At 37.6% G+C, this 21,444-nt stretch overlaps 1 protein-coding gene across 3 annotated transcripts in view; it reads left to right on the top strand.

The window, feature by feature from the left end:
* ZNF385D (zinc finger protein 385D) overlaps nucleotides 1-19,529 on the top strand; it is a 696,979-nt gene extending 677,450 nt beyond the window's left edge. For all 3 annotated transcript variants that reach the window (XM_081105789.1, XM_081105791.1, XM_081105790.1), the window contains 4 exons: nucleotides 4,182-4,415; nucleotides 14,725-14,903; nucleotides 16,203-16,304; nucleotides 18,316-19,529. In XM_081105789.1, the coding sequence (XP_080961915.1) occupies nucleotides 4,182-4,415; nucleotides 14,725-14,903; nucleotides 16,203-16,304; nucleotides 18,316-18,549 (749 nt within the window). In that variant the 3' untranslated portion in view covers nucleotides 18,550-19,529. The remainder of the gene's footprint in view (nucleotides 1-4,181; nucleotides 4,416-14,724; nucleotides 14,904-16,202; nucleotides 16,305-18,315) is intronic.
* The last annotated feature ends 1,915 nt before the right edge of the window (nucleotides 19,530-21,444 follow it).

The raw sequence follows: 21,444 nt of genomic DNA, 5'->3' as shown, positions 1-21,444 counted from the left end.
CAATAATGAGTATTTGCTCCTGGGCACTGGCAGAGACATAACCCAGAAATGCAAACCCAAATCATCTTAAACCTTTCTCTTCCCACTGAACTGCACGCATTATTTCCAACTCCCTGTCGCATAGATTGTTCCTAGAGCCTAGTTTGACTAGTGCAAAGAAATCTGAATCAGCCTTTGGGAAACATTAAGAAAAGTGAATTATTTTTTCTGCTTTCTGATCTTAAAAAGAACAGCAAAGAAAAGCAAAAGGTGCAGTAAGGAAGGCCTGTGGTTCACACTTTATCATTTCTCACAAGAGGTTTTTTGAGGACTGTAGGTTTTCTCTTTCCTCCTCCTAAATGGATTCCAGCAGCTTAAATACTTTAACATAATTGGATGTTTAGACATATGTGATCGACTCTAGCTCGGACCATGTTTAGTTTCTTTTAAAATCAAATTTTGTCTTCAAACATGCATAGCAAGTCATGACCAATGTGAATTAACTGAAGGGAAGGTAGTTTATACTTTTTATGATAAAAATAAAAAATTTAGCAATAACAATAAATGAAGACCATGTGCTTCTGAGCCAGACTGTCTGAGTTGGTATCATTGTGCTAGAGACTGAAGCTCTGGCATTGGGAGGTTCCCAATTCTCTCTGTACCTCAGTTTCTTCTCTCAGATCAGGATACAAATGCCAAGCCCCTTAGGTATCTGTGAGGATTGAATGAGTTAATAACTGTAAATGCTTTAAAATTTCTTCCACAATTATTCTCTATAAGCCATGTACTGTTTTCATTCAATACATATGTATTGAGTTCCTTTTCATGCTGATTAAGTTTATTATTATTATTTAAATTCATAATGAGATGTCTCATGAACCCCTTTAATGTGGGATGGACATTTATTGGCCTTCTCATTCTTAGTGACTTAATATAGAACCTAGCACAAAATAGAAGCTTAATAAATGTTTATGGAGTGAAGTTTGAATACATAAGTCATTGCAGTGTAGGATAACAGACACGAGGAACTGAAAGATGCAGTGTTAAATCCCATTTTCTCCCCCAGAGCACTATGTGACTTTGGGAAATTTACTAATACAAAACCCAAGAAACCTATACGACAGCTTCTGACTCTGATCTAAGATCCCCTCTGACTGTGATTCTACAAAATAACAATGATACATTATTGACTGGCTATCATTCCATTTTCTTAAATTTAATAAACTTTTTAATAGTTTTAGTTTTATCTAAAATATGCAAGAATATTACAGAGGTTCCAGTATTCCCTGCACCCAGTTTCCCTCCTGTTAATATGTCATATTACTATGGTGAATTTGTCAATGAGTGGATTAGGATCATTAATAATTGTTAATTTAACATACCATATTTAAATATCTTTGCTATGTGTAATTTTTCTATTCAATTTATAAAATAATTGGTTCTCTTTGAATTCAGCATAATCTTAAAATATATTTACCTTAAATTTTTTTGGTTATTAAAAAAGTCCCCCTCACCACTTATAAATGAAACGAGAAAAATCTGTCTTGTTATAACTGTTCGTAGTTTTTTCCAATTTACTGCAAACTGATAGTAACAGATCTGGGCTCAGCTATGTGGTCTAGAGGATGCAACAAAGTAAAAATGCCAGAAGTTAAGCGTTTTGATACCGATTCCCCTAAGCCCGTCTCAAGCAAGGGACTTGCCTTAGGAAATGTTAATGCTTCACTAAGCCCTAGGCATAGAGAATCTGGTGTCTCTATCTTATGGGGTCTTTGATATAAATGTACATTATCCTCTGGGGTTAGGAAAGACAATAGTGTAGCTGTCACAAGGGTTGGAAGATCCATGGTTTTGTTTATTCTATACTTCTGTTAGGAATTTCACTCTAAATAGGGAAGTCAGCTTAGGATTGCTATGACCCATGCAATGTACAATTTTCAGGTCAAGAGTAAAATAAACTTGGTCACTTCAAAGGAAAATTCATTAGAAGTCGGATATTAATAGGAATATCTTTACTTAGATTTAAATGAAATAAATAACCATCGTATCGTATTCTGGCTCCAATATGTGGCCACACCAAGTTTACATATCTCTGTATTTACAGTTATCACTCCCTATAGAGCTCAACATAAGAAAAATGTGGTGTCTGTGACCTTACTATGGAAAATCACTATCATGGCCACGGTCATCTATCACTCACATTTTCTTTTTTTCAAAACCCCTGATTTCTTTGTCTCTTGAAACACTTTGCCCTGGTTTCACCATATAGTACTGTGTGATCCAGAGACATTTCCTTAACTTCCAGATTTCCTTGCTTGCACAGGTTTGTTTGAAGATTAAATGAAATTATGTATAGTAAACACTTAGCAAATTAACGGGCCATTTGTTACTTATTTACAGACATATGCCTATGCTGTCAAACAATCATTTCTGGTTTATTGGAAGCAATGAACAGCTACTCGACCGTCTTAAAGTAGTCATTGTATTTTATGCCATATCTAGGTTCTCAGAATGATTTTCTGGCTGTTACCTGATATTGTAATTTTAATCAGGAACCTTTTTAGGCGAGTAAAAACTAATCAGAACATTGACCTCTTCATGTTCAAAGGAACAAACGAATTCTGGTGGCAAAATTTGGTGTCACAGTAATTTTATTTCTTTTTCTCTAGCCATGGGAGACTGATTTTTTTTTTTTACATGGTTGGTGGATAATCTCCATGACACTGAAGGAGGCTTACTTGATGATCTTAGCAGCTAAAATAAGCGATTAAAAGTATGCGAAGCGTCAGGCAAAGGAAATAAGATCCAGATGAATTGTTTTATAAAACAGCCCTCAACAAGACCTCATTTATCTTCCTATTGACTACTGTTTCTGACTCCAAGAAGCCATAATTAATCTCACCTATGTCCCCACCTCTGTATCTGGATCAAAGAGGTATCCAAGTTAAAATGCATCCTGTAACTAATCAACTCTTGATGGTGTGAGCTAACAAGAAGTAAACATTTCTGAGGACATTTCATTGCAGGCAGATCACTGTCCTTTATAGCCACCACCCCACCCATTTATCGTGGACTCCGCAGCTTGGCATTAGGTAGTGACCACCGCAGCATATGGAATGAGAAACAGTTGCAAGAGCAGCTGTAACTGGAGAGACAGCCTGGGAATATTTTAAATAGGAGGTTAAGAACCAGCCAGCAGGGAAGCAGAGTAAGTAGGATAAGCATAGAAAGGATATGAGCATAGAGCTCATTTGCGGTGTGTTGTTGGCTATGCAAATGTCCCTAACACCATGGTCATTGGCATGTTTGGGATGAGAACTGTGTGTACCCAATTGAAGTTAAGACAAGGTAGTTTCACTTTAGAGCTTGACCTCTCAGGATTAAGAATCAACCTTTTGAAGCCACAGGGTTGTAGGGTTACAGTCGTCATCAAACTCTGGAAACTATTTGACATTCACATGGTGTGACCAGTCTGTGGATGCCTTGTAAAGAGGGGCCATAATGTTTGAAGGCTATGCCACAAACTTCCCAAGCAAAGCCCGGCACAGGGTATGAGTGTAATAAATAGGCCATACTAGAATCCCTCTTACTTGTATATTGATGATTCTTGTACTTGGTGTTAACTCTTTGTAAATAGGGTGATGATTTTTCTAAACTCTTTTTCCTGACAAAAAAATATATCATCAAGGTTCCATTTCTTTTTCTTTTTCTTTTGCACAAGCATGTACAAAAGGATCAGTGCTTATTTTTTTAAATGAAAGAAAGAAATGTGAAAGGAAAATAGAAAGACAAGTAGTAAATCAAAATACAAATATCTTTTAAGTATTTATCCCCTTTAAAAAAAGCCATCTGTGTAGAAATATATGTGTACAAAGTATAATACATTGTAAAGATTATTTTGCTAAGGCCCTATGTGAACCACAGAAAGTTGTGGGTATATTTATTTACACCCTAGAAAAAATGTAAAGTGTATTTGTATATATTGAAGACTCATCAGAATGTTGTATAGCAATATACCAAACGACATGTGGTCATCTCTGTAAATTTCCCGATGAGATGATTGACTCACAGCTGACAAGCAACACTTGCTAGCTGCTCTTATTAGTATTAGTAGAATGTAATATGAGCAATACATTTCCAAATAGGGTAAGATAATACCACTGTTTTTCCCTCTTTTTTTCTCTGTGCTATTTTGAATGCAGACAGTACCACAGGGACACCAGCAATATCAACGACGACAACTGTGGAAATTCCCAAAAACAGTGTTATGACAACTGAGATAACCTCTAAAGTGGAAAAAAGCCCCACAACCGCCAGTGGCAATAGCTCATGTCCTTCTACGGAGACCGAGGAAGAAAAGGCAAAACGGCTCCTTTACTGTTCGCTATGCAAGGTTGCTGTCAACTCTGCCTCACAGCTGGAGGCGCACAACAGTGGTGAGATGCAGCTATTCTTTTTCTGTCTCCACAGCTTGGCAATTATCTTCCTCCGAATAGATGAGATCTTTTGCAGCAGGGGTTGGAGAGGTGGCAGAAAACTGACAATTACTACATGCAATTCAATAACCATTAAAAAATAAAAATGACACGCAGCGTGCCACGTACATGGGGTCAAGGGAAGGTTTCCAAGACTCCTGTGCTGTGTTGTACATGTGTGTATGTGTGTGTCAGGAAACATACGGGGATAAAGTAAAATATAATTCTAAAGCATAAGTTTTGCATTTTTTTGATTTCTAGATGGCTAAGTGCTTCCACGCATTTGCTTCTGAGTTAAGTTTTCTAAGGTTAACATAGTTGCAAATTTGGGTTGGATAACTTCATGTCTGTATTTGTGGTTATGACAGTTTTAATCTATATGACCTGGGAAATTAAACTTAAGAAAGTGTCTATTATGGGCAACCATTGAGGCATGATCTTTACATGTAATATTTTATTTACTCATTCTGACAACCTGAAGATACTAATCATCTTATTTTAGGCTCAGAAAAGGTACACGATGATGTAAGGAACCATGATTTAAACCCAGGTCTTGCTAACATAAACTCTAACTCCCATATGTCATAATAGAAAATATTGATAAGTCAGGATGAAATGCTTTCTTAATATACTTTTATCTCATCCATCTGTAATATATCCATATCAAGATATTATATATCTATAGCTATACTTATCTATCTAGATATATATTTATGTAGGATCTATCTATCTAGATATAGATAATAGCGTGTTTATTTATTTAGTTACTTAGTTATGTCCTGCCTGAGATTTTAGCCAGCCCTTTGGCCCAAGATCAACTTTTCTCTGAAAGACTGGGTTCATTGCCAGGACTCTGTCAGCAATTACAGTAGAAAAAGAATCACTTGTGAATTATACCCTGAGTTAATATTGCAGCTGTATTTGACTGAGTCATTGACCAGTCATTGTGCTGCACTGGTAATAGTGAAGTATTGACTTCAAGACTCTAAGGGAGTAATTGCAGATGGAGAACAATTCCTTCAGCACTTCCCTTCTTCCTGCATACCACATGAGCTGTAGTCAAGGAGAGTTCATGAGTTCAAGGGCTGAGAAACACAGTAAAGCATCTGTCCCCTGCCAAGCCGGAATCTATACCATTAGATTTGTCACCTGTTTACTCATACAAATACATTCTTCCTGGAAGCAAGGTAATTGGGAGAGCATAAACATCAGTGGAAGACCATGTATTTCCCAATTTCTTTTGATCATTTTGCATAGTAACAGAGGAACATTTATTTTGAGGAGGGGCACAAACCATAGTCTTTGAGTCGGGAGTTAATTCATCAAGAATTTGGATACCCTTTCTGAATTCTTCTCAGAAACATCTGATTAAGTAAACGGGAATTATTTATTTGATTATATCACATCAGGTCGACATTTTTCATATTGCAATTCTGTAGCCCTCAGCTCTGCTTTGTGTGTCAGAATTACCTATGGAGCTTTTAAAACACATTCACTTGTGGCGCTTTAAATATATGTAGATATATATACAATCATAGATTCTATATGAATATTAAATATGTTCATATAACATAAATGTATTTATATTTGTTTTAAATATATTTAAAGTATAAATATATTTATACATAAAAATATATATTTCTATATGCAGGAGTTCTGATCTATTATATATCCAGGGCCTGTAAGGTATAGTGTTTTGGAAAAGAAAAAAAACAATGTTGTGTAATCAGAGCTGAGAAGCACTAAAACGATCTCATCTGAAAATTTAAGGTGGTAAATATGGTTGTTGCCCCTACCTGACTCCCTTTATTGGGGTGTCTCCTCCAAACCTTCAGCCTAGTCAGGGGACTACAGCCACGCCCCTTCCCAGGCTCAGCATGAGCTTTTGTACTCCAGAATTTCCTTTACTAGATCAGGGAGCTTCTTCCAGGGCTCAGGCCTAAAGTTCACTCTAGTCTTGGATGAGTCAGCTGTGACAGACTGGACGTGGCAAAGAAGAAAGGACAGATGTTAGATGCTCTTCGACCCTGTTTTGGGTACCATTTTTGAGCTCCAGATTCAGCTCTGTTATTTGTACCTGCGACAGTGTGGGGAGGCTCTGGGACTTCCTCTAAATGAAGGCAAAGGTGAATGCCATCTTTCTTGTGTTCAGACATGTGCTACTACCATCCTGGTGTCCTGCGTTTTTCCCACAGGGTCTGATATGGGGAACCCATTGAGTGAGTGGGAAGGAGAGAGGTTCTATGTGTGGCACTCTCCTGTTAGGAATGGGAGTAGTCATTGCAGGACTTAGTTTAGGATTATTGTGATGTATGTCAATTTGGGTTCCATCAGACTCTGAGACAGGTACTTGAGGGCAGATAGTTTTTCGGGGAGGTGAAGGAAGCAGGTTAGGGGAGTGGGAAAAGGAACCAGGGAAGGGAAGGTGGCCAGTGCAGGGCGCATCACATAGGCAGCTATCAACATGGGCAACTGGAGCTGGGCAACCAAAATCCATACACTGCACAGCTGTTTTAAATATAACAACTTCATGTAGTTACATAGAATGACATAACTGAAGTAATTCAAATATTGTTTCTTCATCTTCACAATCACAGTACTATCATTGTTTATTCATAATCTATTGTTTTCATAAAAAAAATATACAGGCCTGGCCCACATGGTTCCATGGTTGAGTGTCGACCCATGAACCAGAAGGTCAGGGTTCTAATTTATTGAGCATACAGTAGTGCCAAAATTAGTCTTTAAAACAACAAATGTACTTAAGACACTTCAGTAGAGCATATAATGTCTTTTTTTTAGAGCTGAGTACACTGAGGCACAAAGAAATTTAACCACACAGCTAATGATTTACATCATTCCAGAGCCTGAGGTCACAACTCTCTTTAAAAATATTTGTTCCTTGAACTTTATTAATATCTAATATTTCAGCTCGCCTTCACTGATCATCTACTATGTGCCAGGCACTGAGAATAAGAGAATGAGCAAAACCAGGTTTTTAAGAAGCTCATGTCTAGCTTATGCCTCTGTATTCAGAATAAAATATGGAAAGACTTGTTTCATCAGGAGATCTATCATTTCATGTTTCAAGTAAAAAACTCATTTAAGCCAGTCACCTGAGGCCAATGTTCACATCATTATTATTAAGGCCCAAAGAGTATCTTCTAATCCTATTCAGCATCTTCTACAATACTGGTCATACTTCTGTTTGATTGAAAATATATAGAAATTCTAGGGGACTGTCTAGGGCGGGGGGATAAAATGGACACATATGTAATACCCTTTGTAATACTTTAAGCAATAAATTTAAAAAAAAAATAGATAACCAAATCAGTGAAAAAAAAAAAGAAAATATATAGAAATTCTCCTATCACAATTATGCCTTTTTTTACCTTTATACAAATGATAAAAACGAAACAACAACAACAATTCAGACTCATACCTCCTACATGTTCCACATCCATGTAAGGGATATTTTGAGTGCTAACGCTGTACTAATATGGTAACCACCAGCGTCAGATGGCTATTTAAGTTAAAATTAATTGCAAATTCACTTTCAGAGTGCCTCATTTCAAGTGTTCAAGAGCCACAGATGACTAATGGCCACCATATTGGACTGTACAGATACAGAACATTTCCATTACCACTGAATTTCAATCAGACAGTGCACTAGCTATAAGTCACAAATAGTATGTTTGGGGGATTGTGATATGCAGTCTCTTGCCTAATAAAAATATTGTTTTGCATACCTGTGAGTATTCAGGGTTTAATTATTTCAACCTGGTGACATCTCACTGATTAAGAACCAGAAGGGGTGACTTCAGAGTTTTGTCAAGATGAACTGTCTTGCTGTATACTTTTCTATGCCTGTTCTTTCGAAAACCAAGTGGAATGTTCGACCCATATTCTTTTTGCAACTCATGCCTGATATAAAGTCATTGACGTTTAGAACATTTCAGGAAGTTTACACCTGAAAATGTGTCACAACCGAGGACATGCAGCTTGCAGATGAGAGGTGGGCAGGCTTTTGCTTTTCACTTTAAATGTTCTTTGAATTTCCTACTAAGTTTTGCTTCCATAGAAAATAATTTTAAAAATTAAAAACAAAACTAGTCTACTCAGCCGATGTGGGTCAGTGGTTGAGCATTGACCGATGCACCAGGAGGTCACCAGTTGGATTCCTGGTCAAGGCACATGCCCAGGTTGTGGGCTTGGTCCCCAGTGGGAGTTGTGCAGAAAGCAGCCAATTGATGATTCTCTCTCATCATTCATGTTTCTATCTCTCCCTCTCCCTTTTTCTCTGAAATCAATACAAATATATTTTGAAAAATAAAAATAAGACTATTTTACACACAAAAATAAATAAATAATTGCTTTTATAAATATCTAATACAAGCTCATATCTGTTTTACTAAGTAAGTGTATCTAATTTGTCCACTTAGTGATCCAGTGTTTACTGTGTGAAGACTTTTTTTCTAGCTCTCTTGGGTAATGGATATAAAAGCAATGTGGCATTTTCCCATGCTCTTAAGGGCATTGTTTTAAGGAGATGAGACCGATGCACATAAAGTGTGTTAAATGCAGGTCTAAGGAAGCAGGGGGATCCTCAGCTGTAGTCGGTGATTATGGACAAAAGAGGGTTTCTGGATGCCTAACATTTCTCCTCACTTGCTGTGACCTCAAGGATGTGTTGCTATATCGATTCTGTGCATTTATCTTCCCCACAGATCCAGCCAGTGCTCAGCCCACTGGGTCCCTGGCCTAGAGCTCTCCTCTGGGGTGTAGTTGGTTACCAAGTCTATCCCTCTGGTAGTATGTGTGTGGCTTGTCTCTCATCTCATCTCACCTTTTTGGCCCTTCATCTCATGCTAAAAGCAAAGTTCTCCTTCCCCCTGTTTTAGACTTCTTGTTCCCCCTGTCCCTTCTTTCACCTCTGCAAATCAGACTTCAGATAAATTACTGGTGAATAAGCACATTGCTTTCAACTAGGAAGCTAAGAAAACTAATACAATTTTGTACTCATTGGGGGCAATACTTGGTTACTTGATATCCTGGATGTCATTCTGGGTGCTTAATGTTTGTTGATATGCTGATAAAGTAAACCACAGTTTTTATCTCTAAGACAGAGTGCAAATATGAAAAGTACATGTTATATAGGAGGTCAGGGTGAGAAAAGGCTAATTTTACATTTACAGGATAAAAAGAAACAGAACATGGAGGCTTTTGGTACTGATTAAACAGTTCAGGTGTATAGATTCAAGAGAATTTTTCTTTATTGGGACACACAAGAGTTGGACTCTAATGCCATTACACCTAATGTCATAAATAAGCACATCGAAAAACACCTTTGCATTTACTGTTCGTATGGAGATGGATCACTTTCCCGCCCATTTACCTATAAGCTGAATCATTTGAATTCATCAATGAGAAGGTAACTAAATTATCACTGGCAGTTGCATGGGTTTGTTAAGGGTCTAATCCAGCCGTGGGCAAACTACGGCCCGCGGGCCGGATCCAGCCCGTTTGAAATGAATAAAACTAAAAAAAAAAAAGACCGTACCCTTTTACATAATGATGTTTACTTTGAATTTATATTAGTTCACACAAACACTCCATCCATGCTTTTGTTCCGGCCCTCCGGTCCAGTTTAAGAACCCATTGTGGCCCTCGAGTCAAAAAGTTTGCCCACCCCTGGTCTAATCCAATGATTTTCAACTGTGGTGGCACAACAATTTTTATGTATTTTTATTTTTATCATTTTAAAGAGAGATGATGACAGCAGGAGGGAAAGACAGAAACATGGATGTGAGAAAGATACATCAATCTGCTGCCTCCTGCATACCCCTTACTGGGGATCAAGCCTGCAACCCGGGCATGTGTCCTGACCTGGAGCCCACCAACAACCTTTTGGCCCAACCAATTGAGCCACACCAGCCAGAGTGCAAGAATTTTTAAAACATGCAATACCTGACTATTTAGTCAGGGGCACTGAGCTCTTTTAATAAAATAAAATAATAACAGCTAACACAACAGTAGCTTTATGATGTGAATAAATAAAAATAATACCTATTGTTTTCTGTCAAATTGGCAAAAAATATATATTTTTTGGTGTGCCACAGAATTTAAGTAATTAGTTTATTTGTACCATAAGATGGAAAAGGTTGAAAATCATTAGTCTAGCCTAACACTACTAAATATCATTTCATGGGCACTCTGGAACATTGAATTGTAAAGTATTGAAATTTATTTTTTACAGGGGCAAATTTTGCAAAATATACCAAGATACATTTTTCTATAAAACAAATCCCTCTGAAACATCTTTTGTAATGTTTAGAAAGTTGTTTGGTAGCTTAAATCAAGACTTGAAGTCATATTCTTTGTCCCTATAATATTCCTTCTGAGAATCTGTTCTAAGGAAAACAACCAAATATGGGATAAAAGATTTAGTGAGTAGGATGTTCATTACAACCTAATTATATAGGGGAAAACAGAAGCAATGCAAATGTCTAAGATTGGTGAGCAAATACCTCACAGCCACATAATGTAAGCCTACGTTGTCATTAAAAACCATGTGCATTTCTAAAAGTATATATAATTCCATGGAAAATTCTATACAAAGTCACATTAACTAAGTTCTCCAAACTTTTTTAAAATACACATATGCAAATAGAAAATAAGACTGGAACATGATAACCACTGTTAATATTGTTGATATACCTATCCTTGGTGGAATCGTGTATCTTATTCATTTAAAATGTTTTTCCTCAAATGTTCTATGACCCAATGAATTATTTAATTTTAAAAGTTATTCGCCAGTTTTCTTGCTCAACTGCCTTTACTCTGTACCTAACTTGAGAGCCATCCAAAAAAAGGGTAGTTTGAAGATGATAGGGAATCAAGGGAAAATGTAGGCCTTTTCACCTTCCTCCATATATGACTTTTATTTTTGCAGATATAAGATAAGTAAATATCTTGACCCCATGTCATCAAAAACAAACAATAAAAATAGTATTAATTGGAGCCTTACGGCTTGCTGAATTTAAACGGTGGCTGGAATATGGTTTCCCATTTCAAGCATCATGAAGTTTCCAGTGAAGGCCAGAGCCAGTATCAGCCTTTTAAAAGTGATAGGGAGAAAATGGTCCACTTAGCTTCTTGCAGATTCTGTCCTCCGAGGAAGAAATCAACTACAGAAGCAGATTGGGGGCTGACCTGCTGTGCAATCACAGAGGAAGGCACAAGCCTTGCAAGATGTTTACACAATGTTGAACCAAAGTGATCAAAGAGGTGATCAAACTGGCCCTCACAGAGCCACAGCCTTTTGAAGCATCATGTTTCATGGTGCTGTGCTGAGCAGAAAGGAACCTTGCAAGAAGAAAAAAAAAAGAAAGAAAAAAGCTGAGGGATTAGGATTCGAAAGATTCAAATCCAAGTTTAGAGAAGACTGCATGAACAAAGGAGAAAATTAAAGGAGCTGTGACATTCCGGTGTAACTGGCTCAGAAATTCTTAGTGGATTCCTAGCTAAGTGCCTGCAACTGTAGGGACATAGAAATCCACTTTGTACTGGTCACAAGTCAAGTACTGCTTGCTTTGTGAGCCAGGCAAACAGCCTTTCTGAGTCACAGATTGTTATCTCTAAAATGGATGGAGTAATAGCACCTAACTCACAGGGCAGCTGTGAGCAGGTGAATAATTTAGCACAAGACATGCAATGTTTTAGAAATAAAATGAGTATGAAGTCTCCTAAGAACCACTATTTTTATATTAATACACATTCAAACTCTCAAAAATGTAAGTGCTTTAAAATTAAGAGGACACCTTTCCTAAATTTCAGCTCTACTTAGAGGAAATACAGCAACCCTCACAGCTTATTCAAGCTTTAAAGTCTTATAGAACTATCTAATAGCTATTTAATTATGATTGACAGTCTGCTACAAAATGCAGGAGGTTATATGTCACAAAAGTTTCACTCTACTAACAGTGAATAGTAAGCCCAGAGTCAAAGTTATTAGTTGAATTTTCTTACCCCATCTTGCCACATATTTAACCGTGTGTGTGCACATGCATGCACACACACGCATGCAAGCACATATGTGCTAGTGCATGCATGGGTAGATATATTTAACTTCTTATCTTTGCTAGCTTCTGTGGAGAAACTAATGCTGGAATGATGCTAAAAATCCAATGATTTTCTGAGCGAATGGGTATTTCTCAAATGTTCACATATATCCCATTTCTTCTCTTTCTCTAGAGGCATGACATAGGTGGGGCTTAACTTGCTAAAGATATTATGGGGAGAATTTTATTTTTTGGATCTTAACCTACGTTTCTGATCCCCTACTATTGTGGCCAACCCCTTTAGATATCCTCTTGTCTCCCTAACTCACCTGACACTCAATCCTGAGACAAGCCACCTACATCTGGCCAGATAAACTACTGAATATTGTTGAATAGGTTAAAACACTTTTCTGACACATTCAGGTTCTGCCCTCCAAACACCAACCCCTATCACAAGTGAATCAAGAGTACCCCAAGAAAATCAGGATAAGAGTGACTCCTACTGACTCCTTTTAAGCATGCATAAGCCAAACCAGCCTCAGGAATACTTCTCAGTTTGACTGTAAAAGCTGCGTGGAAAAGAAATATTTTGATAAAATCACCTGTCTAAAGAAAGAAGTTTAAACAACCAACAACTTTCTACACATAAACACACACACACACACACACACACACACACTATCCTGTATAACAAAAGGCTAATATGCAAATTGTCCCCTCAACTGGGAGTTCGACCAGGGGGCACGGCTGGCCCGACAACCTCCTGCGTCCCCTCCCCCTGGCTGGCCTGGCCCGATCAGTCCAGATCAGGGTGGGCTGGCCAGATCCCATCCATGCACGAATTCGTGCACCAGGCCTCTAGTCTATAATAATAAAAGCGTAATATGTAATTAGAATGAACAGCCGAACAACCTTCCAGACGTCCTTCCAGACAATCTTCTGGACGAAGCCAGTGCTGCGAGGGCCAACCCCCTTTCACAAATTTCATGCATTGAGCCTCTAGTGCAGGGGTCCTCAAACTACTGCCCGTGGGCCACATGCAAATACAAATATTGTATTTGTTCCCGTTTTGGTTTTTTACTTCAAAATAAGATATGTGCCATGCGCATAGGAATTTGTTCATAGTTTTTTTTTAAACTATAGTCCGGCCCTCCAATGGTCTGAGGGACAGTGAACTGGCCCCCTGTTTAAAAAGTTTGAGGACCCTTGCTCTAGTGTATATACATGTATATACATGTTTCTTGCTCCCTAGAAGAACACTACTCTCACTTATGCTCTCTTCATACAAAGGAAAAAGTGTTTGTGTCCATGCATCACAATGGATATGTGTGAAAGCCAGCCTCAGTGGGGCCCCGCAGCCACACCATGGCACAGTTCTGTGGTCCATGTTCCCATTCCTCTGGTTTTCTCACTTGATGTTGATGTTTGTCTCTTTTCTTACAGGTTGAGATAAGAACATTTTCATAGCTATGCATAGCAATATGACATTCAAAGTGGGGGATCTAAGTTGTAAAAAATACACATTTTTATATTAAACTTGGTAAAGTTTTAATCATTTTGAAAAAGAGAAGCATGTGACTCTAAACTTGTTCCACGTATTCCTTGCCTCTTATTTAAGACAATGGTGATCAGCCAATCAGGGTGGGCTTTACTCTCCTAATAAGGTTGTGTGTTTTTCATAGTCATTAAGATCAGAGTAATATTACTCTTACTCTTTGAACCTAAAATACATAGACAGGATACCTATTTGTATTGTGTTTAGAAAGTGAGTATTTAATTAGTGCCATTTCTGTAAATATGCCTTGTTTAAAGCTATAACATTTGTTACATATCATCTTCAAAAATACTTTTAGCAAATAAATCACTCTTCCTCATCAGCTATCATTTATGTCTTATTAACATCAAAAAGAAATGAAATGAAGTCACACCCCTTTTATTTCATCTCAGGACTCTGGAGTTAACTACATTGATGGTGCTTATTGGTAATGTGGAGCATTATTTAAAAAACACACAACCACCACCAAGAAGTAATTAAATAATGTTGTATACGGTGGTACGAACACATCCTTATAGTCTTCTGCGTCATAGTTCAACCACACTAGAGAACTGCACTAAAACTAGGTAATTGTATGATTGTATTTGTTTCTTGAAGGAATATACCAGTGAGATGTTTCTCCTTTTCTCTCTTTTTTCCCAAATGTTCTTGGCAGGTACAAAGCACAAAACCATGCTAGAAGCCCGGAATGGAAGCGGGACTATCAAAGCCTTTCCCAGGGCAGGTGTGAAAGGCAAAGGACCAGTTAATAAGGGAAACACAGGCCTGCAAAACAAAACATTTCACTGTGAAATCTGTGATGTGCACGTCAACTCGGAAACACAACTTAAACAGGTAGGCTGCACGAATGCTAGAAATGAAAACATGTAGGGGACATGTTCATGCAGGGTGTCTGTGCTTGCTTTACTCCCTTTTTAAAATATATATAGTTTTATTGATTTCAGAGAGGAAGGGAGAGAGAGATAGAAACATCAATGATAAGAGAGAATCATTGATCAGCTGCTTCCTGCACGCCCCCCACTGCAGATCGAGCCCACAACCCAGGCATGTGCCCTTGACCAGAATCGAACCTGAGACCCTTCAGTCCACAGGACAACACTCTATCCACTGAGCCAAACTGGCTAGGGTGCTCCCTTTCTTTCTATTTTTTTCTCCCATCCATCCCTTTATCTGTCCATCCATCCATCCGTCCATCCATCTGTCCATCCATCCATCCACTTATCTTCTATTCACTGTTCTTATTTATGTATGCTTATTTTATTTAGTTGCTGAGGGAATACTAAAATGTAGTGGCTTCTTGGACCTTTTAGAAATTATCTGAAGTAAGTTTGCACTATTTTTATATAAGAAGAGTGGCAGGAAAGGTATATTAGATCTTTTTTCTACCAGTTTGCCCACTGGAAAGTGTTGATCTTATTTAAAGTTCACATTACAATGTTCCCTTTTTACTTGCTTTGATATTTTCAGGATAACTTTATCCTGTGCTATTCTTTGACTTTATGTGCTTTACTACATGGTGGTGTACTGTATTTCTAAATCCTGCAGCCACCTACTAAAGAGATGACTGATCCTGTTGTATTTACTTTCACTCTGAGTAGCCTTACAAAGAGATCAGTTATGTTTCCAATTGAAGAGCCAGCCCTTATATTGTGCTGTGTTTTACATGCATATGTACAATATTCTGCTGATTTATGCACCTTAGTTTATTTATCTTTAGAATTTAAGGGGATAACACTTGGCTGTACAAATATGAGAATAAATATTAGCATGGAGATAAATCCATGCCTGCCTGGGCATCTTTGTTTATCTGCACATAAAATTCTTTAAGACATTCCTTTTCTTTGTAAACTTCTTTTAAAAAAGGAGATCTATGCAATGATAAGGGAAAAGGCGGGGATAAAGGAGATCTTTCTACGTGTTAAACTATATAGTAGAATGGATAGCATAAAAATATATATCCTCCGGGCTTCAGAATCCAAAGACAACAGTGCATGCATTTTTTTTTTTTTGTAGTTGTCTTTTGGAAACTTGCATGAAATAATTAACATTCTTACCCTGGTTAAACAATATTTGTAAAGTGTTTTTTTTTCCTCTATGAATTTTTAAGCTGTCATTTCTAATTGCTTTTAATAGCACATTAGCAGTAGAAGGCACAAAGACAGAGCTGCTGGGAAGCCCCCGAAACCCAAATACAGTCCTTACAACAAACTACAGAAGGCAGCACATCCACTGGGGGTGAGTGTCATCTCTGCTTCCCACAGTTTCCCGAACTGGGATTTTTTTTGTCACTTACTAAAGGAAATAAATAAGAGGTACTTCAGTAATGACAAAAGTTGATTTGAGAGTCAACCCTACATCACCAACAGAATTATTGGTTTCATGTGTTGTTGGGGTGTTTTGCCCCCTTCAGCCACAGGATCTTATCTTCTTGAGTTGGGCTCAGGTTGATGACAGAGCATGGGGAAGGGAGAAAACTCTTTGAGTCAGATAAATAATCACCAAAAATCGGCTCTTGATGTTAGTGGATACTTTTAGGAAAAAGCGTCAGTGAAAATCAAACTTTTGTGTAGCATCTTCAAGAGCCAAAGCACCGGTATTATTGATACCCTCAAAATAGTTTGGATTTTGATGATACAGTCTCAAAGGCATGGCTCATTATTATATGTTATTATTCACCCAAGGTCACCATATAATGCCTGGGAAATACTACTGGGAAATGCTCACTTCCCATTACTCTAAAAGTGCCTTTTAGATAAGTAAACATACTAATATGGCTGTCCTGACCTGGAATTTTGGCAAGATTTTAGGGGAAATCTGTGAACCTCCTGACATCTTAGGCTAATATTTATGAGCATGTACCCTTTTTTTCTGGTTAATTGGCCATAGTTTTCATCAGAGAGACCCAGGGCACAATGAAAAGTGAAGAACAATTGATACATAATATGTACTGAATTGTGCATTTTGAAGTCTGTTTTCTTTAAAAATAGACGTTATTATTACAGTTGGTCCTTGAACAATAGGGGTTTGAACTGTGCAGGTCCACTTATATGCAAATTTCAATCAATACAGTTGGCTCTCCATATCCAAGGGTTTTGCATTTATTGATTCAACCAAACTCAGTTCAAAAATAGTAATTTTGAATCACAGTTGGGAATCCTTCAGATGTAAAGGGCAGGGCCCACTGTGGGTAACTTTTGGTGAGTCAAAGGTTCCACAGAGATTTTCAACAGTGCTGTGGGAGGTTGGCAACCCTAACCCACGCACCCTCTTTATTCAAGGGTCAACTATAATTGGTGCTATTGTGTGCTGCTGACACATCAAAATATAGTTAAAAGAAAATTTCATCTATTTTGAGACCTAAGCATGAGTTGACCCAATTAATTTGGTAGCATCGCCCATTTTTATGCAAATGAAGTCACTTTACTCTTTTGTACAAAAGCAATTTAATCTGCCTTTCAGTATAAAATTCTGCTCAGAGCTGATGTTTCAGCGTCACTAGTCATAACCTTGGGAGCTCTCTCTGACCAGCATAGATGCAGCCTTCAACAACGAAGTGAATAGTTCTTAAATAGCCAAGTGAAATTGTGATCATGTTAGCATCCAAAGTATACTTAGCTATCATTATGTTACTCTTCCCATAAATGGGAACATTTTCTTCATGAGAATAGCCATCTTACTGGTGCCACTAGCTAGAAAATGAACTAGATTGAGAGATGTTTCTATTGCACAAAGACAAAAAAAATCATGTCAAACTTTTGAGGAGATAAGTTTTTCTTAACTTCTTTATGGATGGTGGAATTTTATAATTAGTACCTCACACCTCTGTGCTGCTCAGTTACACACTTGAATAACTGACAGCATTAATGAATGTCTCTAAAAATGTTTGTTCCATGATACTAAGTGTGTGCATAAAGGGTAGAATGAAAATTCCCTATTTTTCCTCAAGATGAATATTTTCCTCAGGAGGTCTATGTATCAAAAAAATAAAATAAAATATGGTTGCTGAGTACTTTTCTAAAGGACTTTTCAAAACCCTGGATGAGCCATTTTCAGGGATCTCCCAGCTCTTCTAAAGGAAAGACTTTCTACACTTTCCATTACCTTTATTGTCAGTTCACAATTAGGAATTTGTCTCTGTCATCGTTTATTGCTATACTTGAAAAGCTGCCCACCATTTTGGATTCTAAGTGTAGCCTGCAAAAAGTCTATTCTTGTACTCTTCTTTTTTTCTCTCTCTCCCTTGCAGGTAAAATTAGTATTTTCAAAAGAACCGTCAAAGCCATTGGCTCCACGAATTCTACCCAACCCGTTGGCAGCTGCTGCAGCCGCTGCTGCTGTGGCGGTGAATTCCCCCTTCAGTCTCCGAACTGCCCCAGCAGCAACACTGTTCCAGACTTCTGCACTCCCACCTGCGCTCCTGCGGCCCGCCCCAGGGCCCATTCGGACCGCCCACACTCCTGTACTGTTTGCTCCTTACTGAATTCCACAAGGGAGTCATTGTACTGCAATAATTTTTCAAAAAACAGAACACAAAACAAACAAAAGAGAACTATGCAGTGTTTATTTATCATTTAAAGTCTATCTGAAGAGCCAGGACTTTTGATAGTGAATTGAAAAGATTATTAAAAAAAAAAATGAGGGAGTTTTTGGGGGTGGGAAGGGAGGGGTGGTATTTTCTCCAAATTCAAGCATTCCTCTTGAACACCGGTTATTTTAGAACTGATCTCCAGCATTGACTTGTGGTGGTATCTAGAACTTATGAAGCCCATGTGACTGTGCTTTTGGGCACCTGTTTCCCTCTGCATTGTCTTTCCTGCTTTATGAAACAACTATATATTGTTTAAGGGCATTAACTGGTTCCAATGTATATATAACAATTTACTCTATAGATTAAAATAATACAAAAAAGAAAACAAAAGAAAAAAACAAAAGCAACACTGTGAATAGTAGTACCCGTGCTGGTCCTCTTGCTATGACAGCAATTAGTGGGCATTTATCCCAACAAACTAGATACAGTAGATGTCTTGTAAAACAATAGTGCTGTGTCTCAATCTATGCCACTAGGTTTTAAAGAATTGCAAACGATAGAACGAATAAATATTTCATGCCAGTAAGCAGTCAAAAAATAAACCAACACCCAATGGTGTTTGTGGAGGTCTCCCTAGTCCACATTCTTCCCTTTCTGTCCAGCTCAGATATGACTTTAAGTTCAGAACAATAGAACAGAGCCAAGCAGAGAGGTGGGAAGAGATATCAGTAAAGATTATTTCTTACAAAGTACCATTTTCCCACCCTGAAGCAGTATCGCTGGAAATAGAGAAGTGTTTATAATGAAGCTATATCTGAAAACAGGTAAAACCATGCATCATGGGAGTTTAAAAAGAAATCAGTACAACTCTTCTGCTTCCTGGATAAGGGACAATCATAACGTAGGATGATAATGCAAAGTAACAATTTTCCAATGAAAAACAAACAAACAGAATATTGTACCTCTGCAATATCCCTTTATATCATACCAGTAGGGTTGTCTCTTAGGCAAAGATTTCTGCTTCGAATGTGATGGTAGACATTAGCTGTTGTTGTGGGGTTCATGTTTTTGTTTCCTAGCTTTCCTACTGACATGATATAAACAATTAATATATATTTAAATGTTAGTAAAACAAGAAAAGTGAATCGGAGTTTATTGCAGATCAAGGATATAATGTTAAACAAAATACTGGTAAGATGCACTTGACCATCATTTCTCTAGTGGAGTTGTAAAATGCCGACAGCCTTTCATATTCACCGTAAGGCTGAAAGGAGTTGATGTTTTACCTTTAAAACAAGATTTATCAGGGGTATATATAAATATATGTATATTGTATATATGTTAGAAAGATTAAGAGAATAACTTATAAAAAGAAAATCTATATAAAGTAAATATATAACCATCCCATGTTACATGTTATCATTAAGTTGGTAACAAATGGCTGTGCCTTTAATTTGTGATAAAGGCTATTTGCTTTTTCCCATAGAAAGCTAACATATACCTATCACTCTGATGGGGTTTGATGCAGCCAGTCTGTTGCATTAATAAGAACAATGGCAGTCAATCTTAGATCAATGATTTAAAAAAAATGTACAAATCAACCCTACATGATTTAAGTTTAAAGAAAAAAATATTTTTGAAAAGGTTTTGTAAAGACTATTTAAAAACATAGGGAAGGGCTAGGTATGGCCTTCCTGAAACTGCTCTTATCTAAACTGTAGTAGCCTTTTGAGAGGTATAAAGATTCAAGATGAAACCATTTGAGAGAGAGGTATTTAGCATTCGTCATTTTATATTTAAGAAACACCCATAGCGTGCTTGGTGCTCAACATTAAACATGGTCTTTGGAGTTCCTGTCTACCATCTAGCTATAGACATTTGTCATATAAACATATCATTAAAGCAGTTGGCTTTTTATATCTTTTGTTAAACAAACCAAAAAGGAAAGGAAAAAGTAAAGAAGGTAGAAGGGCAGGCAGGAAGGAAACTATTTCATCAGTCTTTGCTAAAAAATAAAAAATTTAAACTTTACACTATACATTCTGGTTAAACATGGTGGTTAGCACTTAAATTGGTATTTGAGAATATCTGGTGATTTTTTTTTTTGCATTTACCAATATCTCTCCTCTTCAGTCTTAGCAGGTGTTTGTTTGTTTCACCCACAAACTCTGACGTGCATCAGGTGGAGAGTTCCTCGTGATTTTGTTGTTTGGGATTCTGTATCTCGTGCGACCATCTTCTCAGCATTTGAACTTTAGTTTCCTTTTTCTGCTTTGTCAAGTATTTTGGTTTTTCACTATAAGTCAGCTTGAATTCTTATCCAACCACCTACACCTGAGAAAGCCTCTCTTTCTGTTGGAGGACTTGGTGTGCATTGATGCAATCTGGCTACAACGTGCTTTAGCTGTTCCTCCCCGTTTCATCATAGCGAAGGAGCCAGTCCACGAGAAGTCAGGGCCTGTTGCAAGAGTCCTGGATCACAAGGTGTTACTAACTGTAATGATTTGCTGGGAACAAACAAATCAGCCATATTTTCTCCATCAGCCATATGAGAAAACTCAGAAATACGTAAATCCCTTCTGCCTCACTTCGCTATGGAACCATTTTTTGTTTAAATGGTCTCTTACATTGGCGTTGTAATCATCAGTTGTCTTTTACTCACTACCTAATAAAGGATGAAGCCTAACCTTAGAGCTCAAAGTGGATTCTCTGTGAATTGTTTCCCCCCACACTCCACGTATTTATCAACATCTATTGCAGTTCAGTCTGCTATAAAGCTATCCCCTTCCCCTGAGGGAACTTTCTCCATGAATAAAGATCAATAATCCAGATTGATCAGCAGCGGTG

This window comes from Myotis nattereri (genome assembly GCF_964212035.1).
Source record: "Myotis nattereri genome assembly, chromosome: 14".
Classification (NCBI taxonomy): Eukaryota; Metazoa; Chordata; class Mammalia; order Chiroptera; family Vespertilionidae; genus Myotis; species Myotis nattereri.
Note: the sequence above shows the minus strand (reverse complement) of the source record. Positions and strands in the feature narration are given on the sequence as shown.